Source organism: Fulmarus glacialis, unplaced genomic scaffold, assembly GCF_000690835.1.
Source record: "Fulmarus glacialis isolate BGI_N327 unplaced genomic scaffold, ASM69083v1 scaffold13385, whole genome shotgun sequence".
Taxonomy (NCBI): Eukaryota; Metazoa; Chordata; class Aves; order Procellariiformes; family Procellariidae; genus Fulmarus; species Fulmarus glacialis.
This window is the reverse complement of record NW_009215032.1, coordinates 14,368-30,555: the sequence shown is the minus strand read 5'-3', so window position 1 is coordinate 30,555 and position 16,188 is coordinate 14,368. Positions and strand designations below refer to the sequence as shown.

General features: G+C 37.2%; 1 protein-coding gene across 1 annotated transcript in view; it reads left to right on the top strand.

Annotated features, from left to right (window-relative positions):
* The window catches only part of EXOC2 (exocyst complex component 2), a 116,587-nt gene extending 103,797 nt beyond the window's left edge, over nucleotides 1-12,790 (top strand). Inside the window, exons 23-27 of the mRNA XM_009578810.1 lie at nucleotides 1,833-1,888; nucleotides 5,034-5,156; nucleotides 7,487-7,548; nucleotides 9,372-9,431; nucleotides 11,702-12,790. Of these exons, the coding sequence (XP_009577105.1) occupies nucleotides 1,833-1,888; nucleotides 5,034-5,156; nucleotides 7,487-7,548; nucleotides 9,372-9,431; nucleotides 11,702-11,795 (395 nt within the window). The 3' untranslated portion in view covers nucleotides 11,796-12,790. The remainder of the gene's footprint in view (nucleotides 1-1,832; nucleotides 1,889-5,033; nucleotides 5,157-7,486; nucleotides 7,549-9,371; nucleotides 9,432-11,701) is intronic.
* Nucleotides 12,791-16,188: the final 3,398 nt, after the last annotated feature.

Below are 16,188 nucleotides of genomic sequence, written 5' to 3'. Positions count from 1 at the left end.
TTCAAGGAAAAGAATAAAGGTAGCAAGAAAAGACATTAGAGGTGTTTTGGAATGTGTGGGGAAAGGCTTGTATTTTTCTTTACCTTTTTCAGTTATTTGCATCTCTTCCAGAGTGAAAATAGAACATTCTTTCTAAAAAGGTCTTGATTCTTTTGTATGTTCAGAAACCAAACTGCTTTTAGTGAGAGCGGTAAAATCTTCTTTGACGCTTGCCTCTTTCCTATGAACTTTTGAAACACAGACTGTCTTGATACACGGGCCTGGGTGCAGAGCTCAGCTACATCCTGAGTGCACATTGGAACAAGAGCCACTGTTCAACATCTCTCCCTCTGCTTTCTCCCAAGCACCCTCGCTTCCAGCAGGAGACCCATGATGCCCTCCAGGAAGCACCCTCCAATCTAAACTCCAGGCAGCATCACATTGCACAGTGTAGACGCAGGTGATGAAAGTGTCCGTAGCTCATGCAAGGGGAGTCCTGTCATCCTTTTGTCCTACTTCTATAAAATGTTTTTCCATGATTGTCTAAGTAAGAAAGAACAAGTGTGTCCTTTTTAGGTCTTGAGACGAGTTGTGGGACCAGTGGTTAAAAAAATGAGCACAACTGCGATGGGAGTTGTGAGACATGACTGTATTCTCCCATAGAATAACTCATTTTGTTGATCTCGGGTAACTCCTTTTAAAGCTGTTTTTCATAGCAGGATTAAGTTGCTGCATTGGTGTTATCTGAGGAAAGGTGGAGCAAGTAAGATGAACTGATTAAAGGTTCACTTTGTAATTTTTATAACAGCAGCCTTTAATCACGTTGTGATCTCTGAGCTGTGTGGTCTCACCAGTCTTTGTCCACGATTCTGGTCTTTTACTGTCGATTGAATACACCGAAGGGAGTGATGGGGTCATTGCACTTTCTCTGATTCATGCTGGAGTGGTTGAAACCAGAAGTTGAGGTCATGTGGATCGGTAACCATTTCTTATTACTTTGTGTTGCACTTCCAACACGTATGCATACTTTAATGAGTTAAATGCTTTCTAATTTGCCTTTGCCTCCAAAGTGAAGTGCCCAGAAAAGCAAATGGGGCGATTTTAGATTTTTGCCTGTTTTAGATCTTACACAACTGGAGTCCAGGTCTGGGAAGTTACTCCAGAATTACAGCACCGTAGGGGACTAAGAGCCTGTCCTAACTAAAGCATACCCTGCAGGATGTCCTTCTGTTTAGAATTTCCTCTTTCATATAAGTTGACAAGCATTTCATATGCTTGGTAAATAAAATGCTTATTTGACTTCTCCACCCTCCCCAAGAGGAAATTCCTACTAAGGCATGACAACTCCTATAAACTGCCATGAGTAATATGTTCTGCTTTCAGAGAAACAAGAGACCTTGCTATTTCTATCTATAATCATAATTTACAGTCAGAGAAGCTGATAAAGTAGTAAGAACTTCTTGAAGACTGTTGTGCAATCAAAACCCCTTGTCTTCTCTGTTTCTTTAGAACTTATTGAGCTGTAGTGCATCCAGAATTTATTTTTTAATAATGCTAGGTTTTTATTAAATTGCAAAGTTGGTGAATTGGGTTGCCAGAGAAGAAGAATACTGAAACAGGAACCTGCTGGCTTTTTTAACCTTTTGCTGTAAGGAAATGTGCCTTTCTCCATTTGATTTGAAAAAGGAAATAGACTGGTGGTGTGGCTATGGAACTTTCTCTTTCTGCCTCTGATTGCAAAAGTGCTAGTAAAAGAATGAAAAGAAAAAGTACAGTATTGAACAGTATAATATTATGGCTTTGTTGAGATAACAGAATGAAAGTGATTAATTATCTTGTTTGTTCTGTTTCAGGTGTCAGAAACTATTTGAAAGAAGCATTAGTGAATATCATTGCTGTGCATGCTGAGGTGAGAAAAACTTCAGATTGTTTCATGCTTACGTTCATATGAATAATGTCAGTGTACTTTGCATGGTAAATACTGTCTTTCATCACCCCTGAAAACTGTAGCTCTGATGAAGTGTCTTCGTTATAGATATAAGTGCTTTGGGTTAGGTTTAGCCAACCAAGTATGCAACTGCTAACTTTTTTTAAGGGCAGAAGGAGATGAACAGTTCCTGTTTATCCTCAATAACACTCCATTACACCTTTTTGTTTCCACTATCTGATGAAGAGGAAAGCCAAAGTCTAAAGCTCAATTCTTCCCTTTTCATGCAGATTAGAGAGAGAGGGAGAGAGAGAGAGAGAGATGATGCTTATTTTCTCTGATTAACTTTATTTTCCACAACATACGAAAATGAGCTTGTACTTCACTTTGGAAGAAATGTTCAACATACGCCACTCGGAGTGAAAAGGCAATATATGTCATTCTTGTACACAGGATAAAAAGTGGAAACCTAAAACCAGAAAGTTTTATAGTCTCTATACAGCACAAATTGTGTTTGAAATACTTAGGTAGGTAATGGCTTATGATAGGGAGTGCATATTAAAATATTACTATTAACTGCAGCTCTACAAGCGTATTATTTTACTTGGCCTTTTGTGATAATATGCTGGAATTTTCTATAGTCCTTTAAATTACAGCCTCTGTTCTACATACTCCTTCCTTCTAATCATCAAGAGTGTTACCAGATTACTGTTGCTCCTGGTATAAGTGTTGGTAGTAATATCATTCTTACCTTTCAAAATACCATAAGTATAGCTGCTCTGCCTTTTTCATCTAATTAAAATCTGGTGAGATTCACTTAAGGTTTTTGTTTATTTTATTCCTCCTTAAATTTACAAGGATTCATATAAATTAAAATATTTTCAGAAACTTTAAGTATCACTTGCAATATTTTTGATTCAACTTCAGTATTTACTTATAGCAGTTTTCACAGAAGCATTGCTGATTTTACCAAATGCTTCCAAATGAGGGAATAAGCAACACCAAAAATATATACCAACATGACATTCATTTTTAATGTTGTTTTGCAGTGTAGTGGAAATTAATAAAAATGAAAATGAGAGGTTTTGCTTTAAAAAAATCAAAGGCATTTGTGACTTACTGGGCTAATCCTGTAAACACGCATACTTGTTAAAATGCTGCAGCAGAAAGGTGCACTGCCTTGCTGACTTCGAGACCGATACTGATTTTGGCTAAATAGTGTTGCCTCATAAATTTATAGATGTGAAATATTACAGAAATATGAAAACGTGTGTCAAGATGAAACTCCCATTTCCACTGTTTTCTAGTGAAATTCTGTAAGCTGGGTCAGATTTAAGTTTAGTTAGCAAGGCTGTAAGTTTCTGTAGTTTGAAACAGCAAAAATTAACCATCAGCTGAACACTGAGCATGGCCTGAAGTGGAAAGAAAATTGTTTCTCTACCTTTGAATTCAAATTTAACTGAAATCAAAATAAGGGCTTCTTATTTGTGATGATTCACCATTGCTGAGAATTTTTTTTTTTCCTGGATCCTGTGTAGTAACTTCAAGAGTGCTTGTTGTGGGCACAAATATTCTCTTCTCAGTAGAAGATTTTTGGGGGTGTTCCTGGTATGTTTGTGTTGAATTGCTCAGCAATATTTGCTGCTGAATAAGATGACCCCTTCCCAAATTGTTACTGGTTGTTTTTTTCTTACCGCACAGCTAAGTGTGTCACTTAGCTTTTGTGGGTCAAAACAGTTAAAACAGGCTGTGTGTTTCAATTAGCAATGGTAAGAGCTGATAGCTGACATATATGTGGTCAGTATATTTAGCCTATGGTGCAGACCTGCCTTTTGGAATGATCAGCTTTATGGGATCCCTGATACATAATTCATTACTTAAATCACTGAAAACTGTGTAGGAATCTTGCATTCTTTCCCCCCCCCCTTCATTTACTTTTACACACGTGTATGAATATCTTCTGTCAATTACTACGTTTCTTTGTCAGACATGAGATCTAAACTTCACATAAAGCAAAGGTATTCTAGCAAAAAATTATTCCACTACTTAGTTTTTTAGATCATTCTAAAGCAGAAATTAGAGGGGGGAGGTGTTTAAAAAGTCTATGCAGTTCATTTTCCTTCTTGCACCACTCCAGTCACATCATCTTCAGTTCCTTGTGTCATCTTCTCCCCCAACCCTGTGCAGTTTTAGTGCAGCTTTATCATCACCTTTAAGTCTGGACACAAGTTTGGTCTGCCTAACCTGTAATCTCACTTCCTCCTATATTCCAACCTCTTGGCCTGCATTTTCCCCAATTCTGTGTATAAAAAACGTACTTCTTTTTATTTATAATTCACCAACAATTTCTCGCTTCCTTAAAGCTTTCTTTAAGGAAGATTGGTTTCTTCATGCTTTCCTTCAGGCATAGATCTAATGTTTAATTTTGTGTTGCTGTTGTGTTGCGGTTGCTATTCTGAACCTCAAATGGAGGATCCAAGTACCACTTTTTAAAGTTGTACAAATAAGCAGTTAAAAAGCTGGTCTTGATGCATGGAAAAAACAGTAAGGTGTAATGTTTTTGCCAGGGAACTAATAAATGGCAGCGGTGGAAGAATCTAAATGAAAATCCATTACGCTGCCGTACTCTCAAACCCTTTCAAAGGCTTATCTCTGACACAGAGTGTAGAGAGACAAGCCATTTGACAGTGGTCAAATATAAAAGATTCTAGAAGAAACAGCAAAATATGTGGGTAAAAAGTGGCTGAATGTGTAATTGGGTCAGTCAGTCACACAACCCTGAATTAAAGGTGCTATCTACAAAACGGCAGTCTATGTACAACTGCATCCATCAGCTGAGAGCACATATTTTGAAGTCTAGCTGCTTTTAGGCACTGCAAGAAAGTTGTCATTATCATGTATCATATAGCTAACATTGCTATTAACAGAGGTGATTAGTCAAAGTGCAGGGCAAGCATCAAAAGAAATCCTTCAGATTCCAGTCGCTTTGAAATTTTTTTGTCCATTGATAAAAATGAAGTGGTCCTTTCAATCAAAGTGTATAATGCTTTTTACTGAAATGTTACTGTAGAAAATATTTCTGTTAATATAGGTATTGTACTCATGATTATTCTTTCATAAAAATCAGGTGTTTACCATTTCCAAAGACTTAGTTCCTCGGGTAATGTCAAGGGTTGTAGAAGCAGTCTCTGAAGAACTGAGTCGACTGATGCAGTGTGTTTCATCCTTCAGCAAAAATGGAGCTTTACAGGTACCTGAATACTTTGTACTGTCAAACATCTGAATCTAGAAAACTGAGAATAACAGAGAGAGGTATAATCTGTGTATTTGTTGGATTTATTGTAGCAGTGAGAGCAAGGAGATAAAAAGGATTAGTATACAACTTATTTCAGATTTATGGATGAATACCCTTTGGGATACTGGTTCTTGGGTTTGATTATATTTTAGTGTTGTCTTCATATCTGAGTGCATAAAAGGTTACCTATATCCTATGAGATAAAAAGCATCGTAATGGTATCTGTTTGAAATGTCATTAAATACTGTCTTTGGCCTGTCATCAAAAAATTATTTTAAAAGAAAAAACAATTTTGTGATATTTTGAGATTTAAAAATCTTGAAAATATGATGCAGTAGGATCTTGCAAGTCTTTGCAAAACTTGTCTGTTATACTATTTCTACATTAGCACTTTGTTGCAGCGTGGGTAGAACAGATACTCTTAGACTGCCTTCTTCATTTACGGCTGGATTGGTAGTTGTAGTTACCATTGGATAAGTTTTAAAGGACTCTAAGAAAAAATCTTTTTCAAAAAAAAAAATCCCTTTGAGTCAATGATTGCTATGGCTGTAACAGGCAAGAAGAGCAAACTCCCAATTTTCATGGTACATGACAGCATTCTTGCCTTATGATGGGAAAATAATTATCCAATTGCAAGCCTTATTTTCCAGTTGCTGGTAGGAATTGCATTGGACAGAGAATTAATGTAGGAAGATCGCAGCCAAATAAGATTGACTGCCTATTTAAAACCAAATCAATGAATAACAACAAAGCCACCCGTATATCATTTTTGTTTGACTAGACAACCCACCATATGAACTTGCTGCCTAAACCCATAATTGAAAGGATTTTCTCTGCCTTCTGTAAATTTGTCACTCATGGTCATTTTCTGTTCCTCTGAACATAGAAAATCCTGTCTGGCAGACAGCAGCAGTGTGAGAGTGGTCTGAGCCTGGTCAGACTGATCAAAAAATACCCATTCCCGAAGAGAAGCCTGAATCTGTATTCCCACATCCCACAACCCACAGTTGTGCAGGGTTTGCCCTTCCACCATGTTTATTTAGGCTGTGGTACTTGAGAATGTGACACTTGCCCATGGTGCTGCAACCTCCTAAAATGTAGGAAAGACTCTAGAATCTTATGTGTAGGACTTCAAAAAGTCCAAGGGTGTTCAGCTTGGAGCATCATACAAAAAGAGGTGAAACATTCTGCGGTGAGAAAAGCATTTCTTATGAGTATAAAATTGGTGCGTGGCTATATCGTATTTTGCCAGAAAATTCTGGCACTAAAAAAGAAGCATAAATCTCAGCTGGCTTCCTACCTAGGGGAGAGATGAGGGGAAGACCTAAAAGCCAAAGCCTTTCATTAGAACTGGAATTAGATGTCTGTGTTGCATTATAAAAAGTTCTGTCTTGGAAGATTAATGTCATATTAGTTGGGTCTAAATGTAGATCAGTTTCTGTAATGACTAACTGGATTAAATTTTATGTTTATGATCAACACAAATGGAATATGAATTTGGATGAAGTTTACTTTATATTTTTAAATTAAATGACTTAAGGTATTGATCACATGCAGAATATTTCTATTTCATATAAAACCTGTGATGATAATGATTGCTTTTCAAACACTAAAGGACGATCTATGAAATTTGTTTAATCTTTGAGTTCATTCTCCACCATAGTTTGCCTAGGTGAAAGTCAACACCTAGACACACAGTACAGTGCAGGAGTAAAATCCCCAAGCTTGTGTGCCCACCAGGTGACAGACAAGAAGCAGAGCACAACCATTCTACTTCCTCATCTGATGGAAAAAAATAAATTCAACAGAAAAACAAGAATAAAATGTGTATTGACAGATTTTTGTACTCATTTGTTTCCTTCTTCCCTGGCCAAGCCATGCTGTGAGAAGTTAAGCTCACTGTAATTAAAAAAAAAAAACAAACAGGCAGACAAATTAAGGTAGTGTCCTTCTATCGTTCTATCACAGTACAGAAGAGATGGAACAGAATTGAAGATTTATTACTGTTACTGAGAGACAAACTAATGTTTTTAGTCTGCTACATAGTGACCGTACAAACAGTTTGACTTGAATCAAAAGTATGAAAGTGTTCCTTTTAGCAGTCTCCTGACATAGCAGCATGGCAACCAGAAATACAGGAAACAAACTGTTAAAAGCCAAGGCTGCTTACAACTGCAGCGTGCAATAATATTTGCCTCTAAAAAAGATGAAGCTTTGGGATACTGGTATTCACTTGATCAAAGTACATTGTGTCATTGTTTCAATATTTGTATTTCTGTCTTTAGGCAAGACTTGAAATCTGTGCGTTGAGAGATACCGTGGCCCTATACCTAACACCTGAAAGCAAGTAAGATGTGCTGTAATGTCTGTTTTTTCAATGTGATGGAATCCTTGGTAAACACGCAAAAGCACGTAACATAAATTAAGGATTAAGAAATTTTGCTTCAAATAAAATATGTGATATACTAGGTAAATATACGAAAAACAGATTACTAGCAAGGTTTTATCAGTTGAAAGAAAATAACTGGTTTTTACTTCAATTTTTAGACACAAACCAGTATTTGCCACTGAAAAAAAAAAAGTAAAACTTCTTAACAGCAGTACAGTTGCTGAGGAAAATGATGCTAAAACAAGACAAAAGCAGATGTTGCTGAGTTTTATCCGGTTTTTCACAGCAATCTCATAAAGCACATGGTAAAGAACCTGCCAGACACATCAGAGAGACTACAGAACCGGACACTGGCAGGATCCCCTTATAGTGATATGGAGAATTAGGGCTCTCCACAAGCTTGTACAATACCTTACTCCTTCTCCACACACCTAATCAGGGAAAGTGAATTCGGCTTCATGCTGTCTCTTAGAACGAAAGCGTTCAAAAGGCTTTCAGCAATTCGTCATTTCTCAGTGAGGTGCAAGACCAAAGATAAATACTGTGGGACACACTCACACATTAATATAAAGGGAGAAAGAAAAGCATTAGCAGCATCAGTGTTTGATGCAGCCAAGGCATGTAAAAACAGATGATGATAGCTGTCAGCAGTTTCGAGTGAAGTTGATTGATTGAAATTTCCAGGGGATTATGTTGGATATGGGCAGGTTCATTCATTATTTTAATCACCTACACTTCTCTTAGGATTGGCATTACATGTTCCCACAGGTGGCAGTTTGGTCATCTTACATAATCAACATTTTGTAGGAGACATTGCAGGGCCTGAGGGCCTAATGTGTCTTCATAGTGTCACAGATAGTCTGCTATGGTGTCACTGCATTCCATTTCAAAATACTTGCTTCCCTATTCTGAGCATCTGATAATGATGAAGATGCCTAAATGAAAACTACTTGGTACTGACTCAAATTGGATAAAGTGGAAGTGCTATTGTCTCTGATCAGCACAGGGGCAAAGCACAGTGAACCCTGGAGGCTGGAGCTTCATAGATGCCTCCTTATTCCTGGACTTGTCACTAGCAGTACCTGCCACAAGTCACCATATTAATCTTTTGCTGACTAGATTGTACCATCTGTGCAGGTCCTGCATTGTTCCCTGCACTTCTGTTCCACATCTGAGAGGGGTGGAAACCCATCTTTGGAGTTACTCAAAACTTGACTGGATAATGCCCCGAGAAACCTCCTCTAACCTCAAAGTTGGCCCTACTTTGAGAGGGGGGTTGGACCTGAAGACCTCCAGAGGTCCCTTCCAACCCAAATTATTCGATGAATCTACGTTACCTCAGTGCAAACCTGCTGTATTTCTCTCTGTAGGCCCCCTTCTGTAGAGGAGAATGCAGCAACCTGTCTACTGAGCACAGAAAGCCAAAATCAATGTGCTTCATACTCTGATGGTCACTTAGTTTGAGGCAGAAAGCAGGCTGGCAACTATCTGTAATTCTTGAAGAGTCCAAGATGTCAAGCACAGTCTTAAATCAGCTGCTGATTTAACATTTCCTGTTGATTATGGAATGCATCACATTAGGAGCATCAAGAGACCTGTTTGAACCCAGGACCACTTTACATTCAATTTGCACATGAATGTCAGGTCTCAAGTTAACATTTTATTAATTTACTGAAATAAGAATGGATAAAATATAGCTATCTCCATGGAGTTTGTAGAGAGAAACTGTGAATGCTGAGACTTGTACCAGTGGAAGATGAGTATTTTTGTTTTCCTTGCAGCTCGAGCTTTAAGCAAGCTTTGGAAGCCTTGCCTCAGCTTTCAAGTGGAACTGACAAAAAGTGAGTATAATGCACCTTCTTGTCTCCTTTCTGGTCTCTGGAGCCATTGCTTTTTAGTCTTGTATCAGAACTTTGTTATAAGAGGGTTAACGTTCACTGTATTTGACCCTTCTGAATTACAGAGCAGAAGCCTCTTTGGACGGAGGTAAGAATGAGCTAAGTACTTGTTCATCGTGGCCTATTAAATTACACAGAAAAGCCGATGGCTTTGTGGCATATCCCTCTTGCCCATCCTAGTCTTATCAGTTCAATGTACCTTTGTATTTATTTTGTAATTTCAGTCTATTTTAGACTTCCTTGTTAATCTTAACATTTCTGTGAGGTCCATTGTCTTGTCTTACTGAATTTAGCAGCAATAAAAAAAATGGCCAAAGAACAAAGTCCAAGCTTTTGCCAGCTGGTATATGGGGAACTCTCAGAACTGGCCTGTTTCATTTTAAAAACAAGTAAGAAGGGTCTGTGGTTCGTTCTTAACATCAGGAGGAGGAGTTTTGGATTCCTCCTTCCCCACCGTAGCAACCTTTGACAACCAAGCTGCTTTGCTGCATCCAACCTAGTATTTGGTAGTCTGTTTTACAAGCATAGCTTAATGAAGAGTAGTATGGTAAAACCAGGATGGATTTGTAATGAGTATATTAGTATAAGTATAGATGTTTTGAACTTGAGATTGGTATTATGGTACTTTCAGGAACTTAACTGCATCAAATCAGTTTGCACTTAACAGTCACAATTTAGAATATTTTGTAGACACGTGAAGAGACTGTTTGTGCAGCCTGTGGTCTGCGGACTGTGCCTTCTTCAGATGTCCTCTGTCTATTTATTCAAACCTACTCCTCACTAGCCACAAGAAGTCTCAAGATACCTCCTTGCCTTACTTAGCTTTTATGCTTTATTAAAGATAGGAATCAGTTTTGAGTAAGGAGAGTTCTTTCAACTCAGACTTTCCGAAACACCTGTAGAGGTTTTTTTTCACTTAGTCACAAGCATTTGAGCTTCATGGGACAGAGGAGAATCAAGAACTGCATCATTTTTACATCTGCCTCGGAGTTCTGAGCCCTAGACAGTGCAAAACTTGTTCTGTTTCCCAGGTTGTTACACCACAATTGTCATCGTTCCAGGCAGCTTGTTGTAATCTACATGTATTGTGTAAAATAACACACATTTGTGCACTGATTTAGAGCTGTTCATTTCTGTTCTTTCACAGTCATTACTAAGATACTAAATGATGAATGTGGCCATAGTCATCTTCCAGAGGACCTGCTGAGAAAGCAGATACTGATTTTGTGGTTCAAGTTGTTGTTCTTGGGTTGGTTTGGTTTTTTTTAAACATGCAGTTTAATTTCTTCTGTTACTGGCTGTTCAATAATCACAGCTTGCCAAAAGGTTGAGGTGATACATGTCTGCCCTATCTAGCTTGTTTTTGAAATAGAGCAAAAAGTTCAGAGAACACATTCTTCCCTAGAATACGGGGAAAATAAAACACACTTACGATGGCAAGACTGTAGAACTTCATAATGCATCTCCACTGTTACAGTAAATATCTCCTACAACAGAGCCATCAACAACCTTGGTCCTATACCTATAGTTTGTGGATTATAATAAATACTATGCACTGCACCAAGTACCTTCTTGGCAGCTATGTGGATGTAAACAAACCACGTATCAACAAATGACACATGACATACATAGTTTGTTATCTATAAAGGGACAAAACCACATAGTTGCCAGTGAATTAATGTTTCGCCTAGAACAGTCATACCATCTCTGATCTTTCAGCCATGATACTTAAGACAAATCTACGAAATATCTTCCAAAAACAAGTTTGAGAACTGAAATTCGCAATTCAGCTACACACAAAAAGCCATAGCCTTGGTAAGGGATACTGGTTTTATGGTACATAGTCTGGCAGTTTCTGGATTTTCCTTACAGAAGTATCTTATGACCCTTTCTAACAGTCCTTTTGCCACTGTGTTTTGCAAATATGTTTCTTTCAAGATAATGATCTTTATCTGGAAGGAAAGCCATATAAAGGGCTATTTTATCACCTTGATAAAATCTCTGTGGCTAAGTCCTCCTCTGGCCACAGATCATCCTGACACACTTGGTATACTTCTAAATATCTGTAATATTCAAACATTTGAATAGATCCAATTTCAGGCCCTTTATTTAAGCAGACAATGTACTTGAAGTCGCTGACATAATAGCCAGAACTTTTTGGTAATTGTTCCCATTTCAGAATCTGTAAAGTTGTAACTATTTTCCTTTTACAGGTTACTAGAAGAGTTACTAAACAAATTTAAAAGCAGCATGCACTTGCAGCTGACCTGTTTTCAAGCTTCTTCATCAGCAATGATGAAAACATAGACAACGACACAATGCAGGCAACTCAAAAGACAAATATGCTTGAACATCACCCATTTTTTCTGTACTACTACAATTCCTTTGAAGACTCTGAAGAAAACAAAAGGAATTTCACTGAAAAAGAAATTGAGATACAACTCTCTGAGTAATGGTATGGGGTATCCTGCTGAGTGAGACTTCTTGTCATAAATACCTTGATAAAATGGCTTTCTGTCTACTGTATTTCATCTGTGGAGGGGATTAAGCCCATTTTGTTTACATACACTCTTCTTGGCTGTATGTTCATGAAGAAATATTCATTGGTGTGCTGCAATCTCAGTTTCATTTGTTAAAAATACATTGAAATGTATTTTTAGCAAATGTCACCTTAAATTTGAGTATTACTCATGTTGTTCAGTGTATCAATCAGTTACTTTCTAGATGTAGAGTGGTACTGATGTACGTGACTGGAAGACTCAACTTCTATAAACTATTAAGAAGTATGTAATAAACATTACTACATACAGCTAATTAATAAGTGTTCAGATACAATATGGAGAAGGACTCTGCTTCTTTTGCATTTAAAAATCATCACTCTTTTTTTCTGTTATCGTCTACAGTTTTAGTGGTCAAAAGTCTGATTTCTTGGGAGGCTTTTATTTTCTTGCTTCTTTTTTGATTAAACATGTTCCTGCATCTTTTGTTTCTCCCTTCTATTGGAATATTGATGATAACCTTCACATTTGAAATAAGCTCTCCTTTCATTGGCCATTAACAGAAAAGTGCCCCTAGTTTGTAAGATTAGTAGAAGTTTTTTTAAAAAATGTTCAAGTAAAATACTCTTTGGTGTTAAGGAGTAGCATAGTTAATAGTCTCTCACGTAGTCATAAGTAAGGAGGAGCACAACATGTCACTGTTTTTGCTGCTTCCTTCTTACTCTTCTTGTCTTTTCTTGTTCTTACAGGCTTACTGCCATTGTCTTCCCTCTTGTTAGCCAGTCCTCTTTTCACCACCAGTTATTGAACTTGTGTGGAGGGGAATCGGGATTCAGGAGGAAAGAACAATTTTGCTGCCATTAAGATATAGTTACACAAAGATCAAGAACCGTCTTCCCAACAGGGAAGATTTGACACTGACTTTCATTTTGGGACGTGATATAAGATGCAGAACACTATAACAAGAGAGCAACTAATAGAAAGTGGTCTTGTTTTGGGGGGCGAGGAGTGGGTTTAATTTTATAACTGAAATCATGACTTGCAAGTAAATCATGCCGTAATAATGTATTCTTTCTGTATCTACAGTCATTTTGAGTGGGACTTTTCAGAAACAGTGCACTGAGTTTTCAAACAATTTTTTTAATGTCAACTGTTTTCTTTTGCCAGTTCAGTTATGTGCTTTAAAAATACAGCGTACAGTTCCTGTAATATGAAATACTGAAGAAACAGCTTGATGCATATATATTTACTCGTAAAAAAAATTGTGTGTAAGTAGTAATAGCATGTTGAATGAAAGTTTGAAACGTCAAATATATGTCATTATTGGCTTTCAGGGAGAATTGTTAAACACCTGGAGCAATGTTGTTTTGTTAAATGTTGTCCATTCTAAGCTGGTCATGGTCTCAGCTGCTGTTATTAACTGAAATAGTCGTCCAGTTAGCTCAATCTGTAAAGGATTTTGCTTCAGAATAATAAAATATTAAGAAAGATGGTCATAAGCTCTTTTTGAATTCCTTGCTTTCCAAGAAATGTGATTTCTTCATTAATTTTGCCAGTCTACATTTTCTTCATTTGTATCAGACATGTTCGTAAGTATTGAAAACATACTTTATCATCTGGAACTGAATTGATATGTATTCAGGCATCTCTTTATTGTAACACGATTCTCTTACTCATCTTTTGTTACAAGAGCTTGTTGCTTGTCTTTAAAACCTGAAGTCAGATGTTTGTGTTTAGTTGCCTTTCTGAAGTAACACTTCAGAACATGTCATTGACAGCAAAAAAGATCATAATGTGTAAGGGATCAAAATATTACTTGAATTCAACCTGATATGACATAAATGCTCACAGTCAAGTCAGAGCACTGGATTTCAATAAATCCACTTGATGGAATTAAGGAAGTCAGTGAGCATCATGCCGCAACAGGATGTATTGGAATCCCTTTGCGTGGAAGAAGATTTGGGACTGCCGAGACTTCATAGCCAACGTACAGCAGGCTGCAGTTCCTCTGAAAAGAAGATTACAAAAAACAAGAAGTGGTCAGTGTGGTTTCTGCAAAAAAAACTGTTCAAAGATACAATGAGGTTTAAAAAATATTATTGGAAGTGGAAAGAGATGGGGAGACCACACCAAAATACACAATCAGTTAGGACAGAGAAAAGAGAGGCAGCAAGGAAATCAATGTAACAGAAGTGAAAGGCTCTGACATTTAAAGCAAAGGTAAGTGCTGAAAACAGTACAAGAGAAAAAAAAGTAAATAATTATATGAACTTTGAACCTCTAGAAAAATCTAAAATCAATAGAGACTGGAAAAAAAATTTGAAATAAAAACCTGGAGAGCTTTATTTCTCATTTAAGAGAAGAATCTAGGAAGTAATAAGGCTATAAAATATATCTTGCTAAAAGTAGATAAAGACTTACAGGAAAATTCAACCGTAATATGCTGTGTTGAGATATTCAGCCTCTGGAGATGTTGAGGCATTCTCCTATTATTGTATTTTGAACATTTATTTTGAATAGTCATGAGTAGTTCAGGAGATAGGCAAAGAAGTAATAAAAAGCAATGCTGTATCAATGTAATGGGAGGGAGGGACACACAGAAAAAAATATTTAAATCCCCCAGTAAAATGATGGAAAAAAAAATAGGGAAAAATTTATCACATGCCTGGGTGTTAATGAAATAGATCAAGTAAGTAGCATGAAACAATGAAGAAATCCTGCCCCTTCTACCCACAAAATGCTGTTGTTTTTTCTTTTTAAATTGATATTCTTTAGAAAATAGTTTATGAAGTGTGCTCATAGTGCATCATTGTCAAAGTTAAACACCTTCCTATAACTTTTAAAAAGCCACTTGGAGAGTTTAAAAATATAAAAAGAACCATAGTCCTGCTAAGTTTCATGCATGTGCTGAATTTCAAGTATATGAATAGACATGAGACTACTTGCTCAGAAGGTCTCCTTCAAATGTTGTGCACATGTGTCTGGGGGTTGAGGATCAGGGAAGTTGTATTCCATGGGCTAAACCCCTTGCGTCTTCCTCTAGTTGTGTAAAAAGACCCAGGACTCCAAGCAGTTTAATTTCACTGTATGGCAACAGAGAAGGAAATGAGAAATGCGTGCTGTGAGTGCTGCAGAGTTACGCTTTGTAGGGGCACTTTTGGCTGCAGCGGTAACGTGTGACTGTTGGCTTGTTAAAAGTAGGTCCAGTCTCCCAACCATTGGCAAAGCCATTGCATCTCCCTGGAGAGAGGGTACTTTATGTTGAAGGTGAGATTTTTTTTGCTTTCTACCCAGACAGCCTTTTGTCATCCAGAACTAAGGAAACATTTCTGAAGTAATAGCATGTTTCTGTGGCTGTATTGGTAAGTAGAGAGATGCAGGTAGAATAGAACCATAAAAACTAGCGTGATACTGTACAGAGCATGGAGCTGGAAGAAAGATAAACTTAGTTATTGCTGATTCTGATTCTACTTTAGCTAAAAATACTCTTAAGTATGTTCAGAAAAAAACAAGAATAAGACTTGATTGTTGATACAAAGGAAGGTGTAATGGCGATTAATGTTTAAAAAAATTGTGATGATGGAAGAATTTTCATGGACTTCTTTGACTGCTGAGCCTACTAAATGACATGCAGAAAGTCCCTCGCCTGCAAACGTCTAACACTTAGCTAGGCAAAGCCCTAGGAAATTTATCATTAAAAAAATCACAAATTTAACTCCTTTTTAACTTCGAATGTAGTGATTTTCTGTTTCTAACCCAAGAGAAGGTATAAGATTGCAATTTCCTAGATACAATTTTGGCGTTGTGAAGAAGGAAACATCAAGACAAGAATCTTTTGCCATGGTTACACACAATCGTCAGAGGCAGTGCTACACTGGGGATTTATACTTCCAAACCTGCTGCCAGACCATATTTAAGTCAACTCCAGCCAACTTCTTTGGACCTGTCCTGCTAAAACACTCTTGAAGTGCTGTGATTTTCCTGAGAATATGCATTGATACAGTATTGATTGTATCAACGGATGCAAATACTGATCTTTGTGTACAGATAGATGTCTGGACTCACTAGCAATGGGGGGGTTACATGTTTTACACACTATAAACATACTGCTATTTTGCTCTTTTCAGTCTATAGCATCTCTAAAAATTAGAAGGAAAAGATCCTTAACCTTGTCAGAATACATCGAAACTGAAAAATGAATG